The sequence below is a fragment of the Pipistrellus hanaki genome (genome assembly GCF_964339955.1).
Source record: "Pipistrellus hanaki genome assembly, chromosome: 12".
NCBI lineage: Eukaryota > Metazoa > Chordata > Mammalia > Chiroptera > Vespertilionidae > Pipistrellus > Pipistrellus hanaki.
Window position 1 is genome coordinate 12,027,247 of NC_140514.1, and position 26,374 is coordinate 12,053,620.

The 26,374-nt window shown below is 46.0% G+C and overlaps 1 protein-coding gene and 1 pseudogene across 3 annotated transcripts in view; both read left to right on the top strand.

Annotated features, from left to right (window-relative positions):
* Window positions 1–14,678, top strand: part of LOC311630983 (xanthine dehydrogenase/oxidase-like) — a 63,236-nt pseudogene extending 48,558 nt beyond the window's left edge. The window contains exons 25-36 of the transcript in view: window positions 332–523; window positions 716–861; window positions 1,633–1,714; window positions 2,205–2,300; window positions 3,375–3,503; window positions 4,297–4,371; window positions 6,334–6,386; window positions 8,655–8,768; window positions 9,518–9,583; window positions 10,859–11,047; window positions 12,414–12,590; window positions 14,077–14,678. The product of the transcript in view is annotated as a xanthine dehydrogenase/oxidase-like (transcript). The remainder of the gene's footprint in view (window positions 1–331; window positions 524–715; window positions 862–1,632; window positions 1,715–2,204; window positions 2,301–3,374; window positions 3,504–4,296; window positions 4,372–6,333; window positions 6,387–8,654; window positions 8,769–9,517; window positions 9,584–10,858; window positions 11,048–12,413; window positions 12,591–14,076) is intronic.
* A 5,801-nt stretch (window positions 14,679–20,479) lies between these two features.
* The window catches only part of LOC311630981 (xanthine dehydrogenase/oxidase-like), a 58,658-nt gene continuing 52,763 nt past the window's right edge, over window positions 20,480–26,374 (top strand). Inside the window, exons 1-2 of one of the 2 annotated variants that reach the window (XM_084900657.1) lie at window positions 20,480–20,551; window positions 26,092–26,149. In XM_084900657.1, the coding sequence (XP_084756783.1) occupies window positions 20,510–20,551; window positions 26,092–26,149 (100 nt within the window). In that variant the 5' untranslated portion in view covers window positions 20,480–20,509. The remainder of the gene's footprint in view (window positions 20,552–26,091; window positions 26,150–26,374) is intronic. The other variant, XM_084900658.1, reaches the window with a different exon arrangement.

The following is a 26,374-nucleotide window of genomic DNA, read 5'->3' on the forward strand; positions in this document are numbered from 1 at the left end:
AATTGCATGGTTTGAAATTTAAAAGATGCAAAGGACATACATGAGAAGTCCCACAGCCACTTCATCTCTCACCACACACTTCTCTTCCTGAAGGCAACTGTAATCATTCCTTTCATCCTATTTAAATGGGAGGATACTCCAGTTGTACTCCTGCAACTTACTTCCTTTTTCCTATCAAGCTTACTTTTTTGAGATTGTATATTTTGAAACATGCAAACCCAGATTGCTCATTTTTATTTGTCTGTAACAATGCTGTCCAACAAAACTTTTTCAATGCAAAAATAAAAAATAAAAAAGCTGTTCTCTCCCATGTTGGCTCCCTCTGCTGCAGGTAATGAAACGAACTCTATTCCATATGGACAATGCCTACAAAATCCCCAACATCCGGGGCACTGGACGGATGTGCAAGACCAACCTGCCCTCCAACACAGCCTTCCGGGGTTACGGGGGGCCGCAGGGGATGCTCATTGCCGAGCACTGGATGAGTGAAGTCACAGTGACCTGCGGGCTGCCTGCTGAGGAAGTAAGCTGGGAATTTGGTGGCACAGGTCAGAGTGGGCTAGCCTACTTTTCAGGGGACAGGGACTTTGTGTTTTGGGTATTTCTCTTGGGGGCAGAGGATAGACAGGGGCTGAAGAGAGGGGCCAGAAGCTTACCTGAAGAATTTTCCCTCATCTTGTGCCAACAAGGCCTCAGTGTCTCTCTCCTTGGGAAGGTGCGGAAGAAGAACATGTACAAAGAAGGGGACCTGACACACTTCAACCAGAAGCTTGAGGGTTTCACCTTGCCCAGGTGCTGGGATGAATGTCTAGCAAGATCTGAGTATCATGCTCGGAGGAGTGAGGTGGACAAGTTCAACAAGTAAGTGCTGGGAGGGGAGGAGTTTTATATTCTGCAGCCTTTTTGCTGAACTCAGAATACAAAGCCAACAATTTAATGAATAACTTATGAGGTTGCTGTATTTGCCAAGTCATTCATAGCCATCCCTTTAAGATTGTTAAATGATCTTAGCCCAGGGCAGGTGAGCTCAGCCTGCATCCAATGTCATAATCCCTCAGTGTGGTGTCTTTACATGTTTGTCTGCCTCCTGGTCATACCACATTCTCTAAACACCAGCCCAGGACTGAGAATGCCACAGTTATGCATCTGCCTCTAACACTGATCTATAAATGTCACCTTGGCAGTTACTCCATCTCCTTGGGCCTCAGCTTCATCATATACAATGTGGGGGTAATTAGGCTGGCTCTGTCTTCTTTGAAATTATTGGGAAAACCAAATATAAGCACAGAGGAGGTGCTATCATTATCATCCATGAGCCACAGTCCCTCCCTTGGACGATCACAGTCCAAGGTCACCAGGACAGTCTGACCCAATCTGAATTGCCCTTGGGGAAGAAGAGTGATGATACTTCAAGTCAGATGCTCAGGGGTGGGCCTGCTCAGGCTGCACTGAAGGACCCAGAATCCAAATCCCTGCCTTTCTCATGCTGTCTATACCAGGCAGATATCACAGTGACTATCTGGGCAGCTCTGAGGATGCCTGATGTCAATTTTAAGTTATTGCCAGAAAACTTGTTTCACCAGATGAAAATACAGTAGAGAAGATTCTATGAGAATGTTCCTTTTTCTCCAGGGAGCATTGCTGGAAAAAGAGAGGTCTGTGCATAATTCCTACCAAGTTTGGAATAGGCTTCACTCTTTCTTTTCTGAATCAGGTAATTGCTTTATATAATTCTGTCCATCTCTAGGAGACTGGGGGCCCATTTCCCCCTCTTTGAAAGGGAAAGCCAACTGCCCCTCATTATAGAGCTAACTAGAGGAGCCCTTTGCTGTGTAAATGAATTTGCATATCCTTTATTTGTCCAGAATGCCACAAGACAGCCTGAGACTCAGAGACTTTGAGTCAAATTCTAGTACTTACCCTTCCTGATTGCAGGACCATGGACAGTTACTCAGTTTTCTGCTCCTCTTTCTTCATTTACAGGGGGAGGACAAGAGAGAGATTGAAAAAAAAAAATTGCACAGTACTGAAGGGTTGCCTAATTAAACTATGAGAATTATACTGCTTTAATTTTTGTTGGGGGTTTATATCCAAAATGTTGCTGCTGGTTCCCTTTTCCCTTGGGCTGCAGTACCTTTTGTCTCAAGTCTTAAGCTAAAGTAGAATTGACTACCTTTTTGTCTGGCATTCTTCTCTCCCCTCAGGCAGGAGCCCTTATTCTTGTGTACACAGATGGCTCTGTGCTGCTGACTCATGGGGGCACTGAGATGGGACAGGGCCTCCACACCAAGATGGTCCAGGTGAGCGGCCTGTGGTGTCTATGTAGGGGAGCTGCTGGGAGATACTGAGGGAAGGGATATTCCAGGAGCAGAATCAGGCCTAGGCACTGGCCCTGGCTCTGCTGCCCATTTAAATGTGACCTTGAGCAAGGGTTTCCTCATTTGTGCCAAGGGGTTGGCCATGTGCTGTCTGAGGTCACTTATGTCACCAATAATCTAGGGCTCTGTGACTATGTGTTAAGTGGGTGTTGTGTGTACAAAGGTAGCTAGTTCTGGACACGCGAGATGCCTCGCAGTGGAGTTGGATGGTGAAGCTGGATGGGAGTGAGCACACCTGCTTGGCTCCTGGGACTGGCCAAATGTGATATTTTTTTAAAAAGTATGGTTAGTTTTAATGGCACTTGACAAAAATTTTATTTTTCAATTGCACTTTACATTCCATGTTATTCTGTAATAGTTTCAGATGTCAAGCATAGTCATTAGATAATCCACATGTGTCAAACACAAGGCCCGCGGGCCAAATCCAGCCCGCCAGGCCTTGCAATGTGGCCCGCACCGCGCTGTCATCACTGAACTCCGCTGTCAGTTTATGACATTGTCCGTTTATGACTGTTCAGTAAACTATTCGGCCCGCGATTTAGGCTGGATTTTAGATTTTGGCCCCTTCTCTAATTGAGTTCGAAACCCTTACGATAATCATATACTTTACAAAGTGTACCCTCCGATTTTTTCAATATCTACCTGGCACCATACATAGTTACGACAATGTTACTGACCACATCCCTTATGCTGTAATTTACATCCCCAGCACTCTATTGTAACCACCAACTTGTTAAAAGGCACTTTAATCACCATGAGGTTGATAATTTTTTCTCCATCCAAGCCATTCCATAAAGTGCTGCTTCAAGTTCAGGCAGACATGGGAACATTCCAGCCTCAGCAGAATTATAGTTTACGGAATTGGTTCCTTGCCTGTACCTGTGAACCCGAATCCTGTCTTGGGGGAAAGGCAGCCAAGCCCCATGCTCTCCCCTTCCCTAAAGGAACATTCTCAAAGAATCTTCTCTGTCCTATTGACATTGTCTTTCTTCACAGGTGGCCAGCAAAGCTCTGAAAATCCCCATCTCTAAGATTTACATCAGCGAGACAAGCACTAACACAGTGCCCAACACCTCTGCCACTTCTGCCTCTGTCAGCACTGACATCAATGGACAGGCCGTCTATGTAAGGAGCCTCAGGAACCAGTGGAACTGAGGGCCAGACCAGGGTTTTGGGCCCAGAGAGTCCCTGGGGTGGGAGCTGGAGTGGTCCTTGCAGGCTCTTGGCTGTGACCATGCCTTGCGCTCTTTTACTGAGTTGAAGCCTGCTCCTCCAAATGCTAAGCTGAAAGAGAGAACCACCACCACTTCCATCAGAGACAGGAAGGATGAGGGGAGGAAGGGGAGGAGAGTTGGGGATATACAGGGGATTGTGGGAAGACATACTATTGGTGTGAGAACTGACCAACCAACAATGGGCTGAAAATGAAATGGAGTTGGCCAGGTCAGATCTACCTGCTTCTTCTTCCAGGTGGAGGATATCATCAAACAAATGTGAGAAAGTACCTCTTTAGAGATCCCTCAAGCATTTTACTGGTTGTCAGTGTGAGAACTGGCTCAGGAGTGCTCTCCAAGCATAGGCCAGTGGTGGTCCCTTGGGAAGGGTCTAGTGGTTTCTAGCCTTGGTGATGTCTTAGACTAGTGGTCACCAATCTTTTGGACCTCACAGACAACCAGTGGTCCATGGACAGATTGGCGACCGCTGCTCCAAATGTTTCCTTAAGCCAGCAGTCGCCAACCTTTCGGACCTGACGGAACACCGGTTGGCGAATGCTGTTTTAGAGGGTGACAAGGCTGATTGAGTGGTGCCCTGGTCAGAGCATCCCTGGGAGGTGGCTCTGTGGAGTCTCTCAGGCTTTCCCTGAGCCGGGGCATGCAGAGGGCTGACGGGTCTGGTGTGTGGTGCATGTGTTCTTTAGGAAGCTTGTCAGAAGATCCTGAAGAGTCTGGAGCCCTTCAAAAGAAAGAATCCGAACGGCTCCTGGGAAGACTGGGTAAGTCTGAGCTTCTCCAAGTTTCTTTTGCAAATGAGAGTGAAATGAAGAGTAGGAATAGTCACACAGCAGGGAGAAGCTGAGGGAGTCTGCATGCTTTCACAGGAAATGTAGATGCTCACCCTTGCTGGGTTCCATTTCTATTGGTGTCCATTGAGGGAAGTCACTGAGGAAAATGTTTGATCCAGGATTGTGACAGCTCTGTGGGAATTGGGGGTTTGTCTACTCTGATCCTGAGAAGACAGGCTCAGTGAACACAACTCACTGAGAATTCTTCTCTCTGCCTGGTCCCACACCTCCTTTGTCCAGAGGCTTGATCAACTGGGTTTTCTTCAAACTCCTTCTCTCAGAGGTCTGCCTCTACCAGCCTCTCCCCTTACCCAGCTTTGGAGTCAGGGTTCACTGAGATTCCATCTGTGATAGAGCTCGAGGAAGATATTGTACAAGGGTTATATCATTCCTGTGGCTTAGGAAGTCACACAACAAGCACCCCTGATAAGAATGAACCCGGTTCTCTGATTTATGGTTGGGAGGACTATATTTGAGAACCTCTGGGAGGGAAGCTGCAGGAAGGCTCTCAGGTGGGAGACTTCAGCTTCTCCAAGAGGCAGAACTATAAATGTGGACCTGCTTTACCACCCCCAGTGTCAGAATGGGAGAACTGGTCACAGCAGTAACATAATGTGTGACTGCACATGAACCAGCTCAGATAGTATCCATTCAAAAAATGAACACTTTCTGACATCACCAGTAGGGGGCGTGCAGGAGACAGCTGATGGGTGTTTTTCATCTTACTCAGCCTCCTATAACCTCTCCTTCTCTTCCCACACGCATAACAACACACACATATATACCTCATGGAGGTAAATTGATTAGGGTAGTTTAGGTTTTAATGTAGATTTGGAAGGTGATGTTAATGTTTTCAACAACAGCCTTTACAATCTGTTGACCTGAGCTTTGTCCTCAACCATTAGCTGTATAGCCCAGTGTTCTTTATAAGCAGATGACCTCAGAAAAGGCCATGATTAAAAAGACATGATCAGGAATGATAGGCACCAAATCTGTTCAGTGTCTGTACTGTATTGAAAATAAGCCATTACTACCACTACCATTATATATGCATATATTTGATTCCATATACATATGGTAAGGATCCTAAAGAAACTTTTCTAAGCCTCTGTTTTCTCATCTATAAAATTAAGATAATAATAATAATAATAATAATAATAATAATAATATTGATTTTATAAGGTTGTACTGAATATTAAGTCAGATGATGTGTGTAAATTATTCAGTAGCATCTGGTACATAGTAAAGAGCTTGATTATTTACAATAATTATGATGTGAGCTATATCAACAATGAATTAAATCTTAGTGCTGTGCCAGTGCTAGGGATACCCTAGAAAATGTATGTAGTTAAGGAGATAGGATGGATGCTTCGATAGATAGATAGCTTTATTAATAGGAAAGTACCCATAAGAACATAAGTATCAAATAAGCATTGTAGAGAGTTGCTGTTGTAAAGACTGAGGCAAGGCAAATGGAGGAGTGGCAATGGCATGTCTGCTACTCCAGAGAAGACTAGAGTCCTTAAGTCAGGTATTTGCTCTGTAGGCAATGGGGAGTTGTCGAAAGCTCTGGAGTAGAAGAGTGACATGGGCAGTGCAGTATGCTAAGATGATCACTCACCTGGGCTGGGTTACAGAGCAGTTGGGGGAAGCAACTTGAGGTGGAAAGACCAGTTAGGAGACCATTGTAGTGCTCCAGGGTTTGAGGTCAAGGACCTGATGCAGGGGGTGGCAGTGAGGGTGTGCAGTGAGGTGAGGTGTGGAAGTGAGAGTCACTAGTCAAGGGTTGATCAACTTCCAGATAAGGAGAATGAGCATACAAAAGCTTAGTGCTGGGTCACGGTTACTGGAAACCATGCTTACCCCTTCCTGATGGCCATTTCTTCTCCTCAGGTCACGGCTGCCTACCAGGATGCAGTGAGCTTGTCTGCTACTGGGTTTTACAAGTATGTATGGTGGTGATCTCACCCATCTCACAGTGTGCTGTCATTGTGTCCTCTCAGGTCCTTCCTAATCTGGAATTCTATCATCCTATAGTCAGGAGAGAACAGTTCTACCAAAACTCTGATCTCTTCAGTGTACTTTCACTCATTTCAATGTAAAGATGCTCTAAAATTAGTGGGATTACCAAGCTACGTGCCCAGGAGGCAAAAGCATGAGCTGCCATATCAGAGACTCTCATTCTAGTTCTGGTCTTAGTGGAAATCAGTAATTTCCTTGGGGAAATCAGTAATTTCCTCTGAACCTGTAACCTCCTTTATGACAGCATGGGACAGTTACAAACCACTCCTCCATCAGCACTTTCTTGTGACAACCAGAGGAATCCAATGTTCTGAGTTACCTACGCATGCTACTTTGTACTATGCATTGGGTTTCTTTTCTTTTCTTTTCTTTTCTTTTCTTTTCTTTTCTTTTCTTTTCTTTTCTTTTCTTTTCTTTTCTCTTCTTTTCTTTTCCTTTCTTTTCAAAAGAATGAGAGGAAGCCTGGCTGGTGTGGTTCAGTGATTGAGCATCAACCCATGAACCAAGAAGTCACCAGTTTGATTCCTGATCAGGATACATGCCCAGGTTGTGGACTAAATACACAATAGGGGGCATGCAGGAGGCACCAAATTGATATTTCTCATCAATGTTTCCCTCTGTCTCTATTTCTCTCCTTCTCTCTATAAAAATAGATAAAACATAAAAAAGAGAATGAGAGGAAGATTTAGAGCACGCGGTCTTATTACAAGATGTGGAATTCAACAGAACTTAAAGTGAGATTTAGAAAAGAGCACATATCTCCCATGACTTCAAAATTCAGTAGCTGCATGAAGAGTTAGAGACCCAGCCCATCTGATTTGGAAGCTGTAAAAAGACAGGATCATATCAACTTGTCATCCACAAGGTTTTAGCTTTCTCTGGGAAGTTTAACCAGGACCTTTTCTTTCATAGATAAATGGATATGGCAAACAGTTCAATGTTTAGATCCAAAGTTCTTTTTTGTAAATATATATTTTTATTTTGTAGGCAAAGTAATGTTTTGACAGTGCTCCCTTGGTTATATAACATTTGGCATACGCAAACATAAGCTAGTGCAGGTTTTCTCACAAATTCACATTCCATTTTTAGAGTTGACAAATGGGTTCTATACAGAAACACCTAGATAAAGGTGGGGAAGCCAGAGGTCATTTCTCCTGAGAGATGCCTTCTCTCTCAGCCCCGCATTGGTGTTCTTCTCATGCAGATTCTGATCACATTAGCTCACATGATTTCTATGTAATGTATAGAATACTGTAGGTACTACTATGAACTCTGGTGTGAGAATACACACACACACAAACACACACACACAAACACATGTGTATATGGGACTCATGCAAAATTAGAATTATATAAGATAGGGTTGAAGAAGAAAAAAATGTAAGAGGCTATCTGCTTTTATTAATAACACTTTCCTCAAATCATTTGCTGAAATTTTGAAGGGACCAATAGATGAAGAGTAATGCAGGCAAGAGGCTGCTTAAAGGGGCAAGCAGGCTGGCCTGAGATACTGATCTTGTTAATTTCCCCATTGAGGAAGAAGGGCAGGTGAGCCTGTGGGAACAGCCCAGGAGTCAGTCAGTGCAGGAGCCTTCGGTTCTGAGATCTTGAATTCTAGCTCATCAGTCCTCTGGAGTGTGACTTTTTCATCCTTCATGAGCTGGGAGGACTTCCACCATGTAGAGGCCAGCACACTGACTAAACACTGCTCAGATCTATAGCATGATTCACCCGAGGACCATTGGCAATACAGACAGGTGCTCCGGAATTCCTGGGTTTCATTCACAGCGTAAAATGTCCAAAGCACATGGGCTACTGTGAAGAACAGCTGAATGAAACAAATAAAGCCTTTGGGTCTTAAGATTTAGTGGGACAGCCGAAACTGGTTTGGCTCAGTGGATAGAGTATCAGCCTGTGGACTGAAAGGTCCCAGGTTCGATTCCAGTCAAGGGCATGTACCTTAGTTGCAGGCACATCCCCAGTGGGGGGTGTGCAAGAGGCAGCTGATCGATGATTCTGTCTCATCGATGTTTCTAACTCTCTATCCCTCTCTCTTTCTCTCTGTAAAAAAATCAATAAAATATATTTTTAAAAAAGATTTTGTGGGACAAACCATTTGTGTGTGTATGGGGAGTGGGGGGTGGGTATATTCATTTTAATACACATGCAGTATCTTCTCTTTTCTCCCTTAGAATACCCAATCTTGGCTACAGCTTTGAGACCAACTCAGGGACCCGTACAATTACTTCAGCTATGGGGTGGCTTGCTCAGAAGTGGAAATTGACTGCTTAACAGGGGACCATAAGGTAAGATGTTTGCAAAAACTTCAGTACTAAGGGTGGAAAAGAAGAGAAACAACTCAATTGTAATACCAAAGACAAACTCTGTTTTTGGGAAAATAATGCCTTATATCACGGCATGGAAAACTCCCTTTAAAGGACCAGAGAGTAAATCTTTAGGCTTTCGGGGCCACAGAGACACTGCCTGAACTCTATCTCTGCAGCACAGCAACAGCCAAGACCTATGGAAACAAACGAGCGAGGCTGTGGGCCCCTAATGCATTACTGATGCACACTGAGTGTGGGTTTCACGCAGTGTTCACGTCACCACATATTCTTCTTACTTCTGTCTGCTAGTTAATGATATGAAAACATTAGTAGCTCACAGGCTGTACAAAGCCAGGTGACCAGCTAGCCTCAGCCCATGGAACGTAGTGTGTTGATTCCTTCCTCACATGAACTACCCACACTTAGATTCAAAGTCCAAGGAATCTGCAAACCTGTCCCTCCCACTCCCGTGTGGGGGTATATGCAGATATTTTAGATTACTGAGACCCTAGTCACTCCCACCCCTTCCCCAGCTGCTCCTAAGAATTCAGACTTTAGCAGTGATGGTGGCAGTGGAGACTGGGGACTGCCTGAGTATGCTCAGAGCATGCTGCTGTTGGAAGTACCATCTGCATTGGCACTTCATAGTCTAAGAGTCACTGAGACCCACCTGTCACCCGACACATTACCTTCTTCTCAAGCTGCTTTTACTTCCCTGTCCACTGTAGAACCTTCGCACAGACATCGTCATGGATGTTGGCTGCAGTCTGAACCCTGCCATTGACATAGGGCAGGTAAGACTCATAGGGAACCTGCGTGTTGATAGACTGGGCTACTAATGTGCCCCAACTCCTTCCCAGGGCCACCAGCCACGGCATGTTGTCCAATATTGTTGTTATGTGGGTCTGAACAAGTTACCATGAGTGTCTTCCGCAGAGTGATGCTTAGATGGATGAGAGCCCACCCATCTTTAGAGGCAGAAGGCAAATAGATTTAGTGGATGGATCTAGAAAGGGCTCTCATGCCTCAAAGAACAAGATGAATGGAAAAAACGCTGGGTATGCACACACATGCACACACAGCCACACACACATGCACAGATGGAGCTGGTGTTTGGGATCGATGTGCAGGCAGTGAGGTCTGAGGTTAGTGAGCTTTCCCCTCCTCCTTTCTCTCCTACCCAGGACAGCAATGTGTAGAAGCCTGGGTTTGAAAAAGAGGGGTAAAGGAATGATCAAAGGAAAGCACTTTTGGAAAATATAAGAGCATTGGACAGAGCAGCTGGAACAGGAGGAGACTGAGGGAGGAATCAGGATCAGAAGTACTGAGCAATGTGGTAGAAAATGTGAATGAATATCTCTCTAGAATGGGCAATTACTTAGTATACAGAAACCTCATCACTAGTCAGTCATTTCATTCATTCATTGAACAACCATGGAGGGGGGGGGGGGCGCGCCCCTGCTCTGTTCAGGCACCTTAGTCACAAAGATGGTTAGCACCTGGTCTCCCCTAAACACTTTTGTTTGGCTACATGGCACCACCTACCTGCCAGTGAGAGTGAGGCTCTGTGGGCCAGTAGAACGAGGCAGGTGCCCCCAAACAGACCTGTAAGTTAGAGCAGAGGCACTCCTTTTCCCAGAGGGCTGGCGAGGCTGGGAGTTCAAAAAGCCTGCACTCTACTATCAAAAATCTCCTTTTCTCTCCTGTGGCTGCTCAGAAGTGCAGGTCCCACTTAGCATGGAGAGGAGTGTCGGCCCAGAAGGACACTCAGCACTCATTGTGACAAGGAGGGGCATCTGCACTGCCCTATGGCAGGTTTTCATGTGAGGTTGTGCTACGACTACATGGGCCTCCAGAATCACCACCGAGTTCCAAATCTGAGCTTCAGTGCCCATGCCTGGTGGAGGCCCAGAGAGGTGGTCCCGGGTGGTCGGGGTCCAGGTAAGAAGTGCAGGCTGTTTACAGCATCATTCCAGGCTCCACTCCAGGTGGCCTGGTCCCGGAGTGGAAGCTGGACATGTGCCTGGGGAGTGGGGAGGCGGTGTCCACGGTGTCCGTCTGCCCTGCAGGTGGAAGGCGCATTTGTCCAGGGTCTGGGCCTCTTCACACTGGAGGAGCTGCACTACTCCCCTGATGGGACCCTGCTCACCCGCGGGCCCAGCACCTACAAGATCCCAGCGTCTGGCAACATCCCCACAGATTTCAGGGTGTCCCTGCTCCGTGACTCTCCCAACAAGAAGGCCATCTACGCATCCAAGGTACTGGTGCCCGGGGCCTAGGCGGCCTTTCTGTCTGCACTGTGGGAGGCCCCAGATGGTGACAGACCGTCCCCCTGCTCTCCTCCACCCCCAACCATGTGGGTGTGAAGGGGGCTCTTCTGAGAAGAGGGCTTGATATTGGCTTTGGTGATGGTGCTGGAGGGGTGGGCAGTCCTGCCTGAAAACCCAGGAACTGGATTGAACATGACAGCTCCTCTGTGTGGGAGAAGCCCGCTGCTTTCGGTACAATGAGGATTTCCAAAACCCAATCCTATAGACCAAACCCTGACCTACATTCTCATCTCAGGTATGCATCCTTGAGGTTTGGTCCTAGACATGATCTCACAGATACAGTACCTTTGTCTCCTATGAGAACCAGCACTTTCACTGAAGATGGGGCAGTCCCTCTGTGCACCCCATCACCTCCTTCAGGGGCTGCCCCGTGACTTGAAGACTTGACTAGAATGCCTGAAGGATGATAACCCTCCTCCCCAATATGTATGAAAAAATGGTTGAAAATTAATCAAGCTGATTGATCTAGTCCTATGTCTAAGGAAGACAGTTGATCATTTGAAAGCAAGGAAACCCACCCATTTGCTCAACTCATGGGTGTTGTTACCATGGGAATATCTGGGACACTTTGCAACCCCTGCCACTGGCTCATGATAAAAATGCAGTTCTGGCCCAGCTGGTGTGGCTCAATGGCTGAGCATTGACCTATGAACCAGGAGGTCAGAGTTCGATTCCTGGTCAGGGCACATGCCCAGGTTATGGGCTTGATCCCCAGTGTGGGGTGTGCAGGAGGCAGATGATCAATGAGCCTCATCATTCATATATCTATTTCTCTCTCCCTCTCCCTTGCTCTCTGAAATAAATTACAGAGGTAGAGAAATCAGAATTGAAGGAGTGGGAGGGGAGAGAGGACCTAGCCAGGCTGCCTCCAGATGGACATGGAGTACAAGCAGCACTTGGCTGGTCTGGGGGTTTTTGGGGAGGAACAGGAAAGGGTTGGACCCAGGGCTGAACAGGAAGGGGTGGGCTCCAGGGCACTTTGGTACATGCTAATTGGTGGTTCAATGTCTTGAGGATGTCTCTGTGACAGATGCCAATAATGTCATAACTCCGCCCACCAGTTGGGGGGAGGGGAATGTCACAATATTTGCATGGTGTCATCAAGGAATCACACAGTAAGAATTCAGAGAAATATGCCCACAAGGTCAGTCATTTAGTAGAGTGAGTGTTTTGAGTCCCTGATTGATTGAGGCCTGTCAGTGCTAGTGGCCTGCATTCCAGCATCACCGGCCCTCCTGCTGTGGAGGCTGGGGCTTCTTGGCCTGAGTTCCTGTCCCACACGCTGTCCCCCAAGGCTGTCGGAGAGCCGCCTCTCTTCCTGGCTGCCTCCATCTTCTTTGCCATCAAGGATGCCATCCGTGCGGCCCGAGCTCAGCATGGAGGCAGTAATATGAAGGAGCTCTTCCAGCTAGACAGCCCTGCCACCCCGGAGAAGATCCGCAATGCCTGCGTGGACAAGTTCACCACCCTGGTAGGATGACTCTTGAGCACCCATTCAGTCTGGGGGAGGTCAGGGCACAGGCCCATGAACTGCGTTTTCTGCAGGGGGACAGAGGTATTAGGCTCTCTTTCAACCACACAACCACACACCGGCCAACGCTACACTGCACTCTCCGGTAGCATGCCCTTGAACTTGCAGGAAAAGAACAATAATTCCCCTTAAAGCTTCAGCTTATAGCTTGGCCTCCTTAGAGTAGGGAGGACAGTCTATACACCTATGGATTTCATTATTTTCCATGAAGATGAGGGTGATGGATAAAGCTCCAGAAGACCCTATTTGTTTGTGTCCACCACTAGTATGTGTTTTGAAACACTGTGTGAGGTACAAAGCAGATGGAGAGAAAAAGCAGAACGACTTAAATAATCAGATAACCCACAGTTGTTCTGTGGTTACCGTGTGCCATGCAGATCCTGGGGACACACAGGTGCCCCTGAAGACATTTTAGCCTTTTAGGAAGTCACGTGATCTCATTATGCTTGGAGATGTTTGTAGCAGAATAGAATAGGAATTCCATGGAAGTTGGGATCATTTGGGGAAGGCCCTATGTGGCACTCATAGTGGACAATGCCTGGTATCAGGAGGCCAGGCTAGAACAGTGTCTTCTCCTGTTAGGCACTCCGGAGCAGCCTGGGCTCAGAAACTGCAACGGCAGCCTCTTTTGAGGTAGCAGAACCAGGTTCTTCCCAATCCCCAAGTTGTATTTCTGGGTTATCTGTTGGGAAATTTGATAGGCCCTTGGGGTTTAGAGGTGAAGTAGGTAGTTATGGACCCAAAGTGTTCCAGGGATGAGGAGGGAAAGGAGAGCCCCTCGGGCAGGCACATCTGCCATCCCAGAGGCTGATGCGGTTGTAGTCTGGTCATCCTTCAGGTTTGCCAATAGCGTTAGCTGTGGGGTGCGAGTTAGGAGGCAGGGAGGATGTCCACAGCTGTGCAGCAAACTTCCCACAGCCCAGTACCTTCCACCATGGCCCCAGTGTGACAGGTCCCCAAACCCATTCCCTGAGAGGGCAAGTGCTGGGTGGCTCCCTATAAACCGCACAGGTTGCTAAGTTAGCTCTTTGCAAGCAATCTAATGCACGACTCAGTGACTTAATGAGCCCCTTTGCTATCTTATAACTCACCAGGAATTTAGTCCCTGCAGGGGAATTGACTGAGCAGTTGGTTCTATGCATTGGAAAAACTGTGTCCTAGAAGGTCTACTTCTGAATTTGGTCATCCCTGTACCTCCAGAGCCTCCTAGCGTGCCTGCCACATGAAAATGCTCAGTAGAAAGAAGGGAATGACTAGGAAATTAAGGGGTCCTGCCAGGGGGCTTCTCCAACAGCTGAGACCGCAGAGTGGTGTTTGGGCTTAGAATGGTGGCTGGCAGTGGTGAGAGGTGGCATGTTCAGAGGGTTGAATGGGGCATGTGCTATGGGAATACCCTGGCAGTGAGTTCTCTGTTTTTTCTTTCCAGTGCATTACTGATGTACCAGGAAACTGTAAACCCTGGTCTCAGAGAGTCTGAAGAGAAAGCCCTCAGGGGACTCTTCTCACATGAAGCATGAAACATGCGCTGAAGAACATGAATCTATGAAAGCTGCAGGATGACAACACTGATTCATCAGAATGGTGTTTGGAAGAACACTGAATACACTGGAAGAATCTGATCAAAAATGTTATTTGTAAACATAATGATAAGCAAATTTAGACCTATTAGGCCCAAGGCCCAAGTGGTTATAGGCAATGAAGGGTCTTTTCAGGTCTGTCTTAATCATGTATATGATTAAATTAATTCAGGAAGTGTTTGTGCTATGTCCCAACTTAGTAGACAGACGGTATAACCTTACATGCTGACAGTGTCTGTCCTTCTGGAATCCCATAAGCCTCCAGTAACTTGAGCAAAAGCTACTGTAAATCCATGTGCCTTCCTCAGGCAGCCTTTCCTTCAAACCAATGAACATCATATAACCTCAGATCCATACACAAAAAATCTTAATGGGACAATGGGATGAGATTCAAGCCTCATACCACCTTTGGTTCAAAGGAGAGAATAAAGAATGAAACAAATTCAAGGTTAATTTGGTCTAATTTTGTGAAGTTGCATTAAGTAATACTACTCCATAACACCCAAACCAAACAAACCCAGTTGTTGAGTGCCTACTATGTGATGGGTTTCTTCTCTTCCCCTTTGTGTATTTTAAAAAAAAATCAGTTTAAAAAATCTTCCCTTGAAGCCAGAGTATTTCCCATGTAGAAATGATGCACCAAATCAAGATCAGCCAGAAGAAAAGCAGTCAAGGAGCTGGGGTTCACATCCCAGGTGTCTCTAGAGTCTCTGTGACCTTGGAATGTCACTTTTATTTTCTGTACTTCATTTTACTGCAATGAAAGGATTGGACTGGAATCATCTCTAAGGTCTTCTCCAGCTATAAAAGTCTATAAATTTGTGACCTGAAAACTCCTCTTACATAAGGGACCTGCAGGTGCCAACGACTTGGCTCCCTTTCTATGAGTGAAATGAGATCTGCTAAGGCTGGTAAAGAGAACAAGAGAAAGGCAGCCATCCCTATGGTTTCTCTGGCTGGTGATGTCATCACTCCGCGGCTCTAGGTGGACGATGTGACATTGTCTTGTGTCTTCATTGTATAGAATGCCCACCTTCTGCCAGACAGCGTTCAAGATTCTGGCCATGGAAGGATAGTGGAAACCATGCTCCAGTTGAGGCTGGAGCTGGATGTCACTGATAAACTAAATAGTTAGCTGACTGGCATACGGGAAATGCTCAGTAATTGCCATAACCACACCAGTGGGTAGTGTCTGCCGTATATTAGCCATCCTTCGTTCCTGGAGAATGCTCTCACACTGACACACATCACACACACACACACACACACACACACACACACACACACAATTTTCCTACAAAGTTCCCTTCCTCAGAGTAGACAGTGCGATACAAACTCAAGAACTTTAGAAATTGAACCAGAATTTGTCTGTTTCAAATGATTTCTCAGAATGTTTTAGGGCATACCCCAGGCTGAGATGTGTCAGCTGCTATTAGCACAGCCAAAAGGGCTGAACAATGACTGTGAATTCCCTTCGGAGCTTAGGAACAGAGGCGAGGCAGAGGGGCCATGAAAACCAAACAAGCAAGTGTTTTGTGACTCGAGGTGCTGTCTTCCTGAGATACCTGGCCTTGCCCTGCTGTGCTCATCAGAAAATTTCAAGTCTGTCTACCTTGATCACAAGGATGCAGCCAACAGTGCCTGCAGTATCGCACAATGACCTGCAGAGGGCAATGGAGGACAGGACATGAGAATGTAGTGTGCAGGCCCCATAGCATTGCATGTAAGGTTAGTTACTAGGGAACTGACTTTGGCTCTCACAATAGGACAAATGCCTTAAAAAGTCTCTCCAAGAGCCGGATTTAAAGCTGACTGAAAGGACCTCTCTGAGGACATGGTCAGTCCTGAATGTCTGGGCTCCTGACAATGGGAAAGGCGGGGCCAGTTTTATTTTCTGAGTATGCAGCTTGCCAGGTGCTGAGTTTGGTGCTTTACTTATGGAGTCTCATTTATCCCTCCCAGTGCCCTTAAGAGGTGGGCCTTTTTTCTCTGTTATGACATGAAGGAGATGCCCTACCCACAGCCAGGCAGAGGGCTTCCTCAGGGACGTTTACTCCTGGAAAACCAGCCAGCCCACGGACTGCAATGTGGCCAGGAAGCCTGGTGTGTACGGGGAATTGATTGGCCTGTCAGAGTGGACTCATGCAGAGCAGGCTCCCAGAGGCTGGTGGAGGTGCCTGAATGCCTCCCTGTGCACCTGGAGGCAGGGCAGCATCCTCACGCTGGCGGGCCAGGCTGTTGCAACTCTGTCCCAAGGCAGAGCGTGAGCGGCCTCCTATTTCAGAGCTAAGGTGGCTGGGAGACCAGGACAAGAGTACAAAAGGTGTGGAGGTCATAGGAGGGACCCTGGCAAGGGATAAGGACAGAAAACGTCCCAGCTGATTGATTTATGAAGGGACATTCCTGAGCCCATAATATATTTAACTTTTTAAAAATAATAAATCTTTATTGTTTAGATTATTACAGGTGTTCCTCTTTCCCCTCTCTTCCCCTATAGCTCCCCTCCACCTGATTCCCAACTCTACCCCATGCACTTACCCTTGCTCTTGTCTTCATCCATAGGTGTAAGATTTTTGTCCAATCTCTGCCCTCACCCCTCAGATTCACTTCCCCCTGAGAATTGTTAGTCCAATCCCTTTCTTTGTCCCTGATTCTATTATGTTCACCAGTCCATTTTGTTCTTCAGATGTTTTATTCACTTGATTTTTAGATTCACTTGTTGGTAGGTATGTATTTTATGTCTTTTTGTTGTTCGTAATTTTTACCCTTACTTTTCTTCTTCTTCCTCTCCTTAAAGAATACCCTTCAGCATTTCATGTAATCCTGGTTTGGTGTTGTTGAACTCCTTTAACTTTTTCTTGTCTGTGAATCTCTTTATCTGACCGTCAATTCTGAATGATAGCTTTGCTGGGTAGAGTAATCTTGTTTGTAGGTTCCTGTTGTTCATCATTTTGAATATTTCTTGCCACTCCCTTCTGGCCTGCATAGTTTCTGTTGAGAAATCAGCTGACAGTTGTATGGGTACTCCATCGTAGGTAACTAGCTGTTTTTCTCTTGCTGCTTGTAAGATTCTCTCTCTGTCTTTTGCCCTTGGCATTTTAATTATGATGTGTCTTGGTATGTTCCTCTTTGGATTCCTCTTGTTTGGGGTTCTGTATGCTTCCTGAAGTTGTAAGTCTATTTATTTTACCAGGTAGGGAAAGTTTTCTATCATTATTTCTTTCAATAGTCCTTCAATATCCTGCTCACTCTCCCCTGGCATCCCAAAAGACCAGATGTTGGTACATTTTAAACAGTCCTGGAGGCTCCTTGCACTATCCTCACACTTTTGGATTCTTCTTTCTTTCTGCCTCTCTAGTTGGGTGATTTTTTTCTTTCTCATATTCCAGATCTTTGGTTTGATTCTTGGGGTACGTTGATCTACAGTTGGGTTTCTGTATATTCTTTATTTCAGACAATGTATGCTTAATTTAGGACTGGTCCTTTCCCATTTTTTTGGTATTCTCTTTAAGGTGCTTGAAGGTCTCACTAAGCTTCTTGGAGGTCTCATCAAGTTTCTCAAAGGTTTTTAGAAGATTCTTGAGTAATCTTATAAATATGATTCTGAACACTGTGTCCTCCAGTAGTTTACTTTCCTCCATTTCTCCCATTCGTGACATGTTTCTGTGTCTCCTCCCTGGGTTGATGGGGTGGCTTATTGTGGTAGGTGACCTATCAGCTTCCCCAATCACCTGGTGGTTGCTTTTGGTATATCCCTTTGTGGGCTGAGTGCAAAGTCTTGGTGTAATTAAGCCTTGTTTGCTGTTGGTACTCTGGGAGGAATTGATCTCCAGGCAAATTGTCTGTGAGGACCCACTGTGTCTATAAAGGAAAAACTGCTGCGCTGGAGACTCAATTTGTTTCAGTGGGGCTTTGGTGTTCACTGAGTCCGTCTCCCAAATGTGTCACTTATGGGTGTGAGTGGTTAAAATTGACCACTAGGAACACTGGCTTCTAGATCTCCAATGTGATTCAGTTCAGTTACTGTCTGAAGCTGCCCTGCAAGAGCTACAGCGAGAACTATAGTTTTTTCCTGTTTGCTTGTGACTTGGCGGTTTTGTTGCTGGAGCTGCAGTTTATATTTGGTTAAGCTGCCTCAATACCTGTCATTCATATGTAAAAGTAGCTTTGTATTGCCTGGGAAGGTCTGTAGAATGTGTGGGTGGGGCCTCAGGGCAGGGTCTCAGGGCCGATTGGGGCTTCAGGGTGGGGCGGGGTCTCAGGACTTCACTAGGTTAGGGTGTGGCTAACAGCAATGCCTGCCATCAGCCATACCTGCCCTTCCGTGTTTCCAAGTCCCTGCTTCCCTGTGACCCAGCACAGTAAACAATGATTGCTGCACACACCTCTGCAAGAGTAGCCCTCACTTCAGACCAGATGGCTGACAGACCAGCTTTTCCCCGTAGGCGTCTGGGTCCCCCACGTGACCCCAGAAACTGGATTTCAAAGTGATAGGAAGCCTGTTTCCTTTTGGGTTGAAAAGAAAAGCCGTGCAGCCTGCCCAGTCACCCGCCACCAGCTCAATTCGCCACCAGTCCGATTCACGTGCCTCCATACCTAGGCTCCTCAGCTTTTCAGCACTTGCGCTCCTTTCTCTTTCAGCCAGCCTTCCTGTGGTTTTGGATGATAGACGTCCTTTGTATTAGTTTTAATTTTTTAAATTGTTGTGTGAGCGGCAGACCAGTTGTTTACCTATGCTGCCATCTTGGTTTTCCTATCAATATTTTTATCTTTTGATGAAGGGGGGCCAGCAAATTCCATTTGCTGCTTGTTTTAGATGCTGGAATAAGGCTATTTCCTGGACCTGCTGAGGGTGACATCACCCGAGGCCCCCCAGGCTCAGGGGCCTGCCCTTTTGTTGTGTCTCCATCCTGAACTGGGGGCCTACTTGTACCCTCAGGCAGGAGACAGACCCCGTGACAACCTTGTCACCTGAAACAAAGCAGCCGACTGACCGACTGACCACTGAGGGGAGTGGAAATGTCATCTCTGCCCTTGAACTGGCCTGGCCCTGGCCTTGCACAGTCCCCAGACTACTCAGCATCCCAGAGTTGGAGGGACCTTGGGGACCATCATGTTCAGGCTCTTTGTTTCAAAATGTAAGCCCAGAGAGGGTAACTGACTTGTTTAAGGTTGCACAGCCCTTTAGTGAGAGAGATAGGCCTACTACAAGGCTGTTTGACTGCCAGTCCAGACTCTTTTAAAGAGATCAATACATCAACTCGTGCCTCTTTATAAGCATTTGGGTCAGATGGCTGGGAGATACCATAGAAATGGAGTTACACTGGCTGGGAAGAAGACATGGAGAGCTTGGGGCCCAAGATGAACACTGTGGCAATAGGGCCAGAGGCCTTACAGCTGCCTAAGCTCCTAGGTCAGGAAGCTCAAGTGGGATTGTTTCTTAAGCCACACACGTGCGCACAAAACCATACGTGCAAAGCATCCCCTCTTTCCAAATGGAGATGCTAAGCCATTTATGCAAGACTTGTGGAGGGGGTGGCTAGAAACGCTTTTGTCATCTTCAGCTAATCTCCTACCTCAGGGAACAGGGATTGAAATGTAGAGTTTAGGAGATTGGAGAGAGGATTTCTTTGAAAATAGCAAGTTGTATATCCTCCTTACCAAAGGGGGCAGGGATGGGGGAAGGTAGAGAGCTTTGAGTGGGCCACTCAGAAGCCCAAACCATGAGAGCAGCTTGGGAAGCTGTGATTGGCTCAGCCTGAGGCAGCAGGACAGGAAAGGAGCAGTGTGAGGGCAAGGATACCAGTGTGGCTACACTAGAGGACACCACCCTGCTGTAAGGATAAATGGTAAAAATCAAGTGCAGACAAGGAGGGTGTGAGTCAGCCCTACTGCCCTGACTCTGACAATGCCCCCCCCTCCTTCCGTCTGGTCAGCCAGTGGGAGGATGAAGCAGGTTCCATGGGGCAGTGCCTAAGACCCATGGTGACACTGCCAAGGCTGATAACCTCGCTGATTCCATGCCTTCCTCTGTGTTCTAGGACACAGGTGTTGGGGGTGTGATGTGCTTGTGAAAGATTGCTTTCATTTTCCTTGATTATGCAAACCAGTGACTTTTGCCAGGAACTTTTACATCCTGAGGCTGTATGTTTGTTCCCTCCTATTGGCTTACTGGTCTCATTATTTTGGGGAGGCGTATTTTTTCAAGTGACAGAGGAGTTATAACTGCCCTTGCCTCTTGAGACTGAGGTACCTGGAGTTCAGGGCCCCTACCTGTTGACAATGACAGCAGACGAGTTGGTTTTCTTTGTGAATGGCAAAAAGGTAAGCAGGAGCTGACTTTTGCTTTGGCTTATGTGCTCCCTGGAAAGGGCTGTGTGTCCTGTGGAAGAGGCTGTTCTCTCTCTTTCGTGCTCTCTTCTCTCTGTCTCCCTGTAAAGATGTGGCTGCGTTTGGGGTGACCTCGGGGGAAAGAAGATGCTCTCCGGGCTATAACAGAGTCAGGATAGATACTCAAGGGGCAAAGGAATGAGGGGAAGGGAAGCAAGGAGAGAAGTGTCTGTGGGCTTCCCTCACCACACCCCATCCACCCACAGCAGGAGAGACACTGGCAGGAGGCTGAGAAGGGAGGACAGGGTTCTAGGTGAGACTGGAGGTCACCCACCACACTTCTGTTTCTGCATTTAGTTAAATATGTACTAAGGTTTCTGTTGATCTCTTTACAGAGGGAAGGAACAAGAATGTGTTTTCTTGATAATATCAGTATATATGATGTACTTTATCCTATGCTTCTGATATTTTATGTATGGAGTACATATCCTGACATCTTATGGCAGGAACATTTATTTTCATGAAGAGCATGCTTGCCCCTGCACTTAGTTCTTCATATTAATATTGCAGATCCCCTTGATAAAAATGGACCATTTGGATTATCTTCATGGGTAAGGAAGGTGAGGGTGGGATGGGGCAGAGGGGGACTTTTTACATGGGGACCATGTCCTTGCAGCACTGGAAGGATGAGGAACTTTGCAAATTGTAATGCAAGTGCAGAGAGAGAGGGTGCAAGCACATTACATTGTCTCCATCTTCATCTTGCCCTCCCTACACCTTGCTTGCATCTGCTTTAGTCCCCTTTTGGGAATGAATGGGACAGTAAGAGGGATTGTTACACATTGAAAAGAGCCATGTGACCATGTGGGTGCCTAATGTCCACAGGGAACCCCCACAGGGCAATTTTATTTGTTTTGTTGAATTGGCAGTTTAGAGAAGAAAAACAGGGTGGCTTCCCTGGTAATTTTCAAAAACTAAAATGTGCTACATAGGACATCTAGTGCTTAAGTGTTAAGGTGTATCTGAGTGATGAGCAAGAAAATTCCATGAGCTACCATAACATTAGTGCTCCAAAGGCTGTGGATTTAGTCAGTGGTGTCACCGGGAGGCATGGGAGAGCGGAGTCAGCCATGCCCTTCTGGGTCCAAAATCGTCTCCCCATGCCAGGTTCTTTCCAGGATTGGCATCGGGCAGCAAACCAAGAGGTAGGGCGAAGCTTCCATGTTGGTCGTACCCAACATTTCCAACAATTTTGCACCCAACATTTCCAACAATTTTGTTGCATTCAGCAATTACACTGTATAGACTTAAGAAACAGTTGTTGAATTGGCTTTCTAGAAGAGTGTCTTCTGTGGGATTGTTCTAAGACATTTTTACTTTGAATGAGCAGCTGGGCTTAATGACTTCCAAGGCCACCCCCTGCCCCCTAAGGTTGATTTTTAAAAATATATATATTTTATTGATTTTACACAGAGAGGAATTGTGATGGACAGAGAGTTAGAAAAGTCCATGAGAGAGAAACATAGACCAGCTGCCTCTTGCACACAACCCACCACCATCCCCTCAACCCCGCCCCCCCCAACCCTGCCCCGTCGCCCCCCCCCCCCCCCCCCCCCCCCCCGCGAGGATGTGCCTGCAACTAAGGTACATGCCCTTGACTGGAATCCAGTCCGAAGGTCTACACTCTATTCACTGAGCGAAACAGGTTTTGTCTGATTTTTTTATTGAGCCATCAATTCCTGTGTGTGGGTACAAGCTTCTGTTCTTTACAAATTGTTTGCCTTGAGGCACTGGAGTATTTGAAGGGAAATCAGGCTTGGAAAAAATTGCTTTCTCATGAGTTTTATTTTCACTTGAGGAAAGCAACTTCAAATTTGTAGATGGTATTAGCACATCAAACCCTACCATCTATTATGGCCAGTTTTGGTGATAAATACCCATGTTTGAGAAACCAGTGGGAAGAGGACAGGCAGTGCAAGGAGTGGTGAGATAAAAGCAGTACTCTAAAAACAAGACCCAGCCAAAGAATCTCCAAACAAATTAAGGCAGGTGTGAGTAAGCGTGTTCCCATGTCAAATGTTCTAGACCATTTATTACAGGGCATTATACACAGAAGTTATCAAACAAGGGGCCAGAACTTGGTGACTCACTCTTCAGTGTGAGCCTTCTACTCTCCCTGTCCTTCACTAGCTGGGGCCCTGGGGAGAATGTAAGATACCAACCATCAGGTACCCAGGGGGCTTTCTGTGGTGGTGATGGGCCTTGATGGCTGTTGTTTTCACTACTTCTTCTGAACTAAAGTCAGAGTGGAAGAGAAAGAGCTGCCCAGGGTTTTGTTATGGTAATGATAGTCTTTGGGGAGGGTAGGATCCTTGCTTTTCATAGCCATCACTCTCTGTTTCCTGGAGACTATGGCATTTGGAGGAAGCATGTAGAGTGCAGCTGAAGGTGTCCAATAGTGATCCCCCCACAAGAAGTCAGTGTCAGTGACTCGAGCCTCTCTCTCTCTCCCTCCCTCATATCATTGACATTTTGCAAGTTCCTCCCAGCCCTGGGCATGTGTATATACATGGCTGGAGGCATTGCCATTTAGGAGTTTATGAGCTAGTTGCAGAGGTGGATTATGGTTATGCAAAGTAATATATTTCAAAATGTATTTCACAGGAAACCATCCCCATGAGATACCCTTTTTAGATATTCTTAAACCACTCAGCCCAGTGCTGGCACAAAGTAGGTTCCCAGTTCATGTGAGTGGGCTGAATAGATGAATAGCAAAAGCCCTAAAAAATCCTCTGGCAAAGAAATTTATTTTTAAAATTTTGTATTTTAAGTTTGCAGAAATGTTACAGGAAGGCTGCAAAGAAATATTAAATAGATTTTTCCTACCTGTTAACATTTTGCCACATTTGTATTTTATTTCTCTCTCTCTCTCTCCATATACATACATGTATGTATTTATAGGCATGTACATAGATATATAGGTATATGTATTATAAGTACACAATTATATATTTATTATGTATGTAAATAATAGAACTAAATAATAAAGCATAACATCACTTTATTTCTGAATCATCTGAGGGTAAATTTCAGACATCATACCCTCTTACCCCTTAAACTAAAAATAAAGATATTCTAACAAAACCACCAATTTTAAAAATCAGGAAGTTTAGTGTTGACAGAATACTATGATCTAAAATCTATGAATTTTATGCAACATTATTTCAATTTTCCCAGTGACATCCTTCATGACTCCCCCCATCCTGCCCCAGCCCAGGATTGCATCTTGCAGTTAATTGTCAATTCTCTTTAGTGTCTTTTAATCTGGAACAGCTCCATAGCTTTCCTTGTCTTTTGGGATGTTGATGTTTATAAAGAGAACACGTCAGTTGTTTTTTTTGGAATGTTCCTCATTTTGAGTTTGTGCCATGCTTTCTAATAATTCCATCCAGAGTCTGCAGTGTGGGTGGGAATTTCAGAGAAGTGGTGCAACCTTCTTGGAAGGACATCATGTCAGCGTCCATGTTAGTGGGTGTGAACATGCTCTTTGGATTAGCTGGTGCTCAGGTTTCTGCGCTGTTAGGTTACTCTTGCTTCCTTTATCATTAGCAAATTATCTGTGAGAAGGTACTCTGAGGCTGTAAATATCTCCATTATCAAACTTTCACTGACACTCATTTTATTATCCGTTAATGTTAATCATTCTCAACTGGATCAATTGTGGGACAGGTTATAAGATGTCTGGTCATGTTATTAATTGGTTTTCTTCTGCCAAGAAAACTTTCCCTTCTCTCCAATTTGTTTCTTTCTTTATTAATTATGAGTTCAAATTCATGAGTTTTAACTTTACTTAATGGATTATAAATGCATTTTGGCCATTCTTAGTGTTGGTGACTGAGGTTTTCTAAAACAATCTGCCTAATGCAGTGTCTCCTAAGCTCCCTTCCCCACAAAGTATTTTTCCTGTGGGATACCCACTGGCATCCCATTGAAAGAGGATTCCATGGGGTTTTCTTGAGGAAACCCTGCAGCCAGGCCCTGAGAATGGTGCAGCCATTCTCTGTTGGAATTCAGGGAGGTGGGCTTGTGGAGAATGATTTAAACAGTTCTCTCTTTCTCTCTCTTCCTCCCTCCATTCCTCCTCCCTTCCTCTCTTTCTCTTTTTTTGTCTCTCTCTTATGCATGGCCTCCATTAGGTCCATAGTCAACACTTCACGTGCTTTGCTCTCCCGCACTCTGGGAGTGCACCCCAATCCCAAGCTGCTGATTCAGCTGTCTGGTGGGCCTGCCTATAGGACCTCTCTTTCATGGCCCACGTAGAAAGAGTTCCAATTCAGAGTTCAGGTTCTGGAGAAGGGCCGCACACAAATGAAAAGAGACTTGAAGAAATTCAAGTCGGTGATATGGGGGGCCAGGCGGTAGTCCAAATCTAGTGGGAGAACTACTACCTGCTCTGGCCCTGCCATCCCTTTTATTGAGGCTTTGGGGAAAACATCTTAGGCAACATAAACAGAAATTTACATGTAGCCCTTGGCAGGAAATAACAGAAACTTTCGAGGGACAAACAAGGTAGATTCTGCCTCAGCTAACAATATCTCAACTAAAGGTTAGAGCAATTAAGGTTGTTGACCAGCCTTCCTGGCTTCCTGTCAACATCTCTTTTTTAGTGAAACTGATTTGTTTTCCAGCACCTGCCTCTGGCTGTTTAGATGGGCCAGACCACTGCTTCCCCAGTACTGTAAAGGTCACACGCTAGCTTCATGAGTGGTGCTATGAAAGCCCACCTCATGACATGTGAGGTGCGAGCAGATACTTCTCTCTTGACTTTAGCAAGATGAGGATCATACCACACGGCTCTCTACTGAAACCCTCATCACAAATTCTCTCCTTTAACCACCCCACTCACCCAAACCCTTTCATCCCTGATCATGTGTGAAGAGGCATGGAATGTTTTTCCATGGATTTCCTCTGAAAATTTGCTCTGGGAACTCGCATTTCGCTCTGTAGACAACCTCCTCCATTTTATTGGAGATCCCATTTGTGGGCCCTTTGTTTGGAGAGTTCTCCTTTTCTGACAGGTGTTAGTGTTGTTGACTGTGATAGCTCAGTGCACACAATACTCCGCTGTGAGCACAGGTCCACCGACTGGCTCTCCACTGTCCGAGTGTGGACACCCCAGGAGGTAAACCCAGAGCCTGCACGCTGCCACCTCAGCTGTCCCTGGCATTCACAGATGGGCAGCTGGAAATGAGGTGACATGTTTGATTTACAGAGGGTTTTGCCTCAGTCAGCCCAGCATGGCAGTTGCGACACCTAAGTGCTCATGGTGAGTCCTACTGTGGAACCTTAGGATTGAAGATGTCAGCACATACTTAGTTTGGCTTGTAGTGAATATGTTCATTCTGATGGAATTTTCAAGAGAAAGCCCTCTAGTTTTTGTAAGATATTTAACACATCCCCACTAACTTTACCAATTATTTTTAGTAAGAAAATGGCTAAGTACACCTATGATATATTTTTCTGTTATTTTGTAGGTGGTGGAGAAAAATGCAGACCCAGAAACAACCCTTTTGGCCTACCTGAGAAGAAAGCGTATCCTGACTTTGGAGTGGGCTGAGGGAGAGGGCCGGTGGGACTCCTTCTGTGGGTTGCATGTCATTTTCTCGTGACTGCTGTGTGGGTCTGCTACCTCCCTGGTGGAGGGTCCTGTGTGTGACAGTGGATGGCTCTACAGTCGAAGCTCTGCCCAGTATTTTCCAGAAGCCCTGCAAAGACCCTTTTTCTCTGAGTTCATGTTCCTTAACCCATGACCATTCA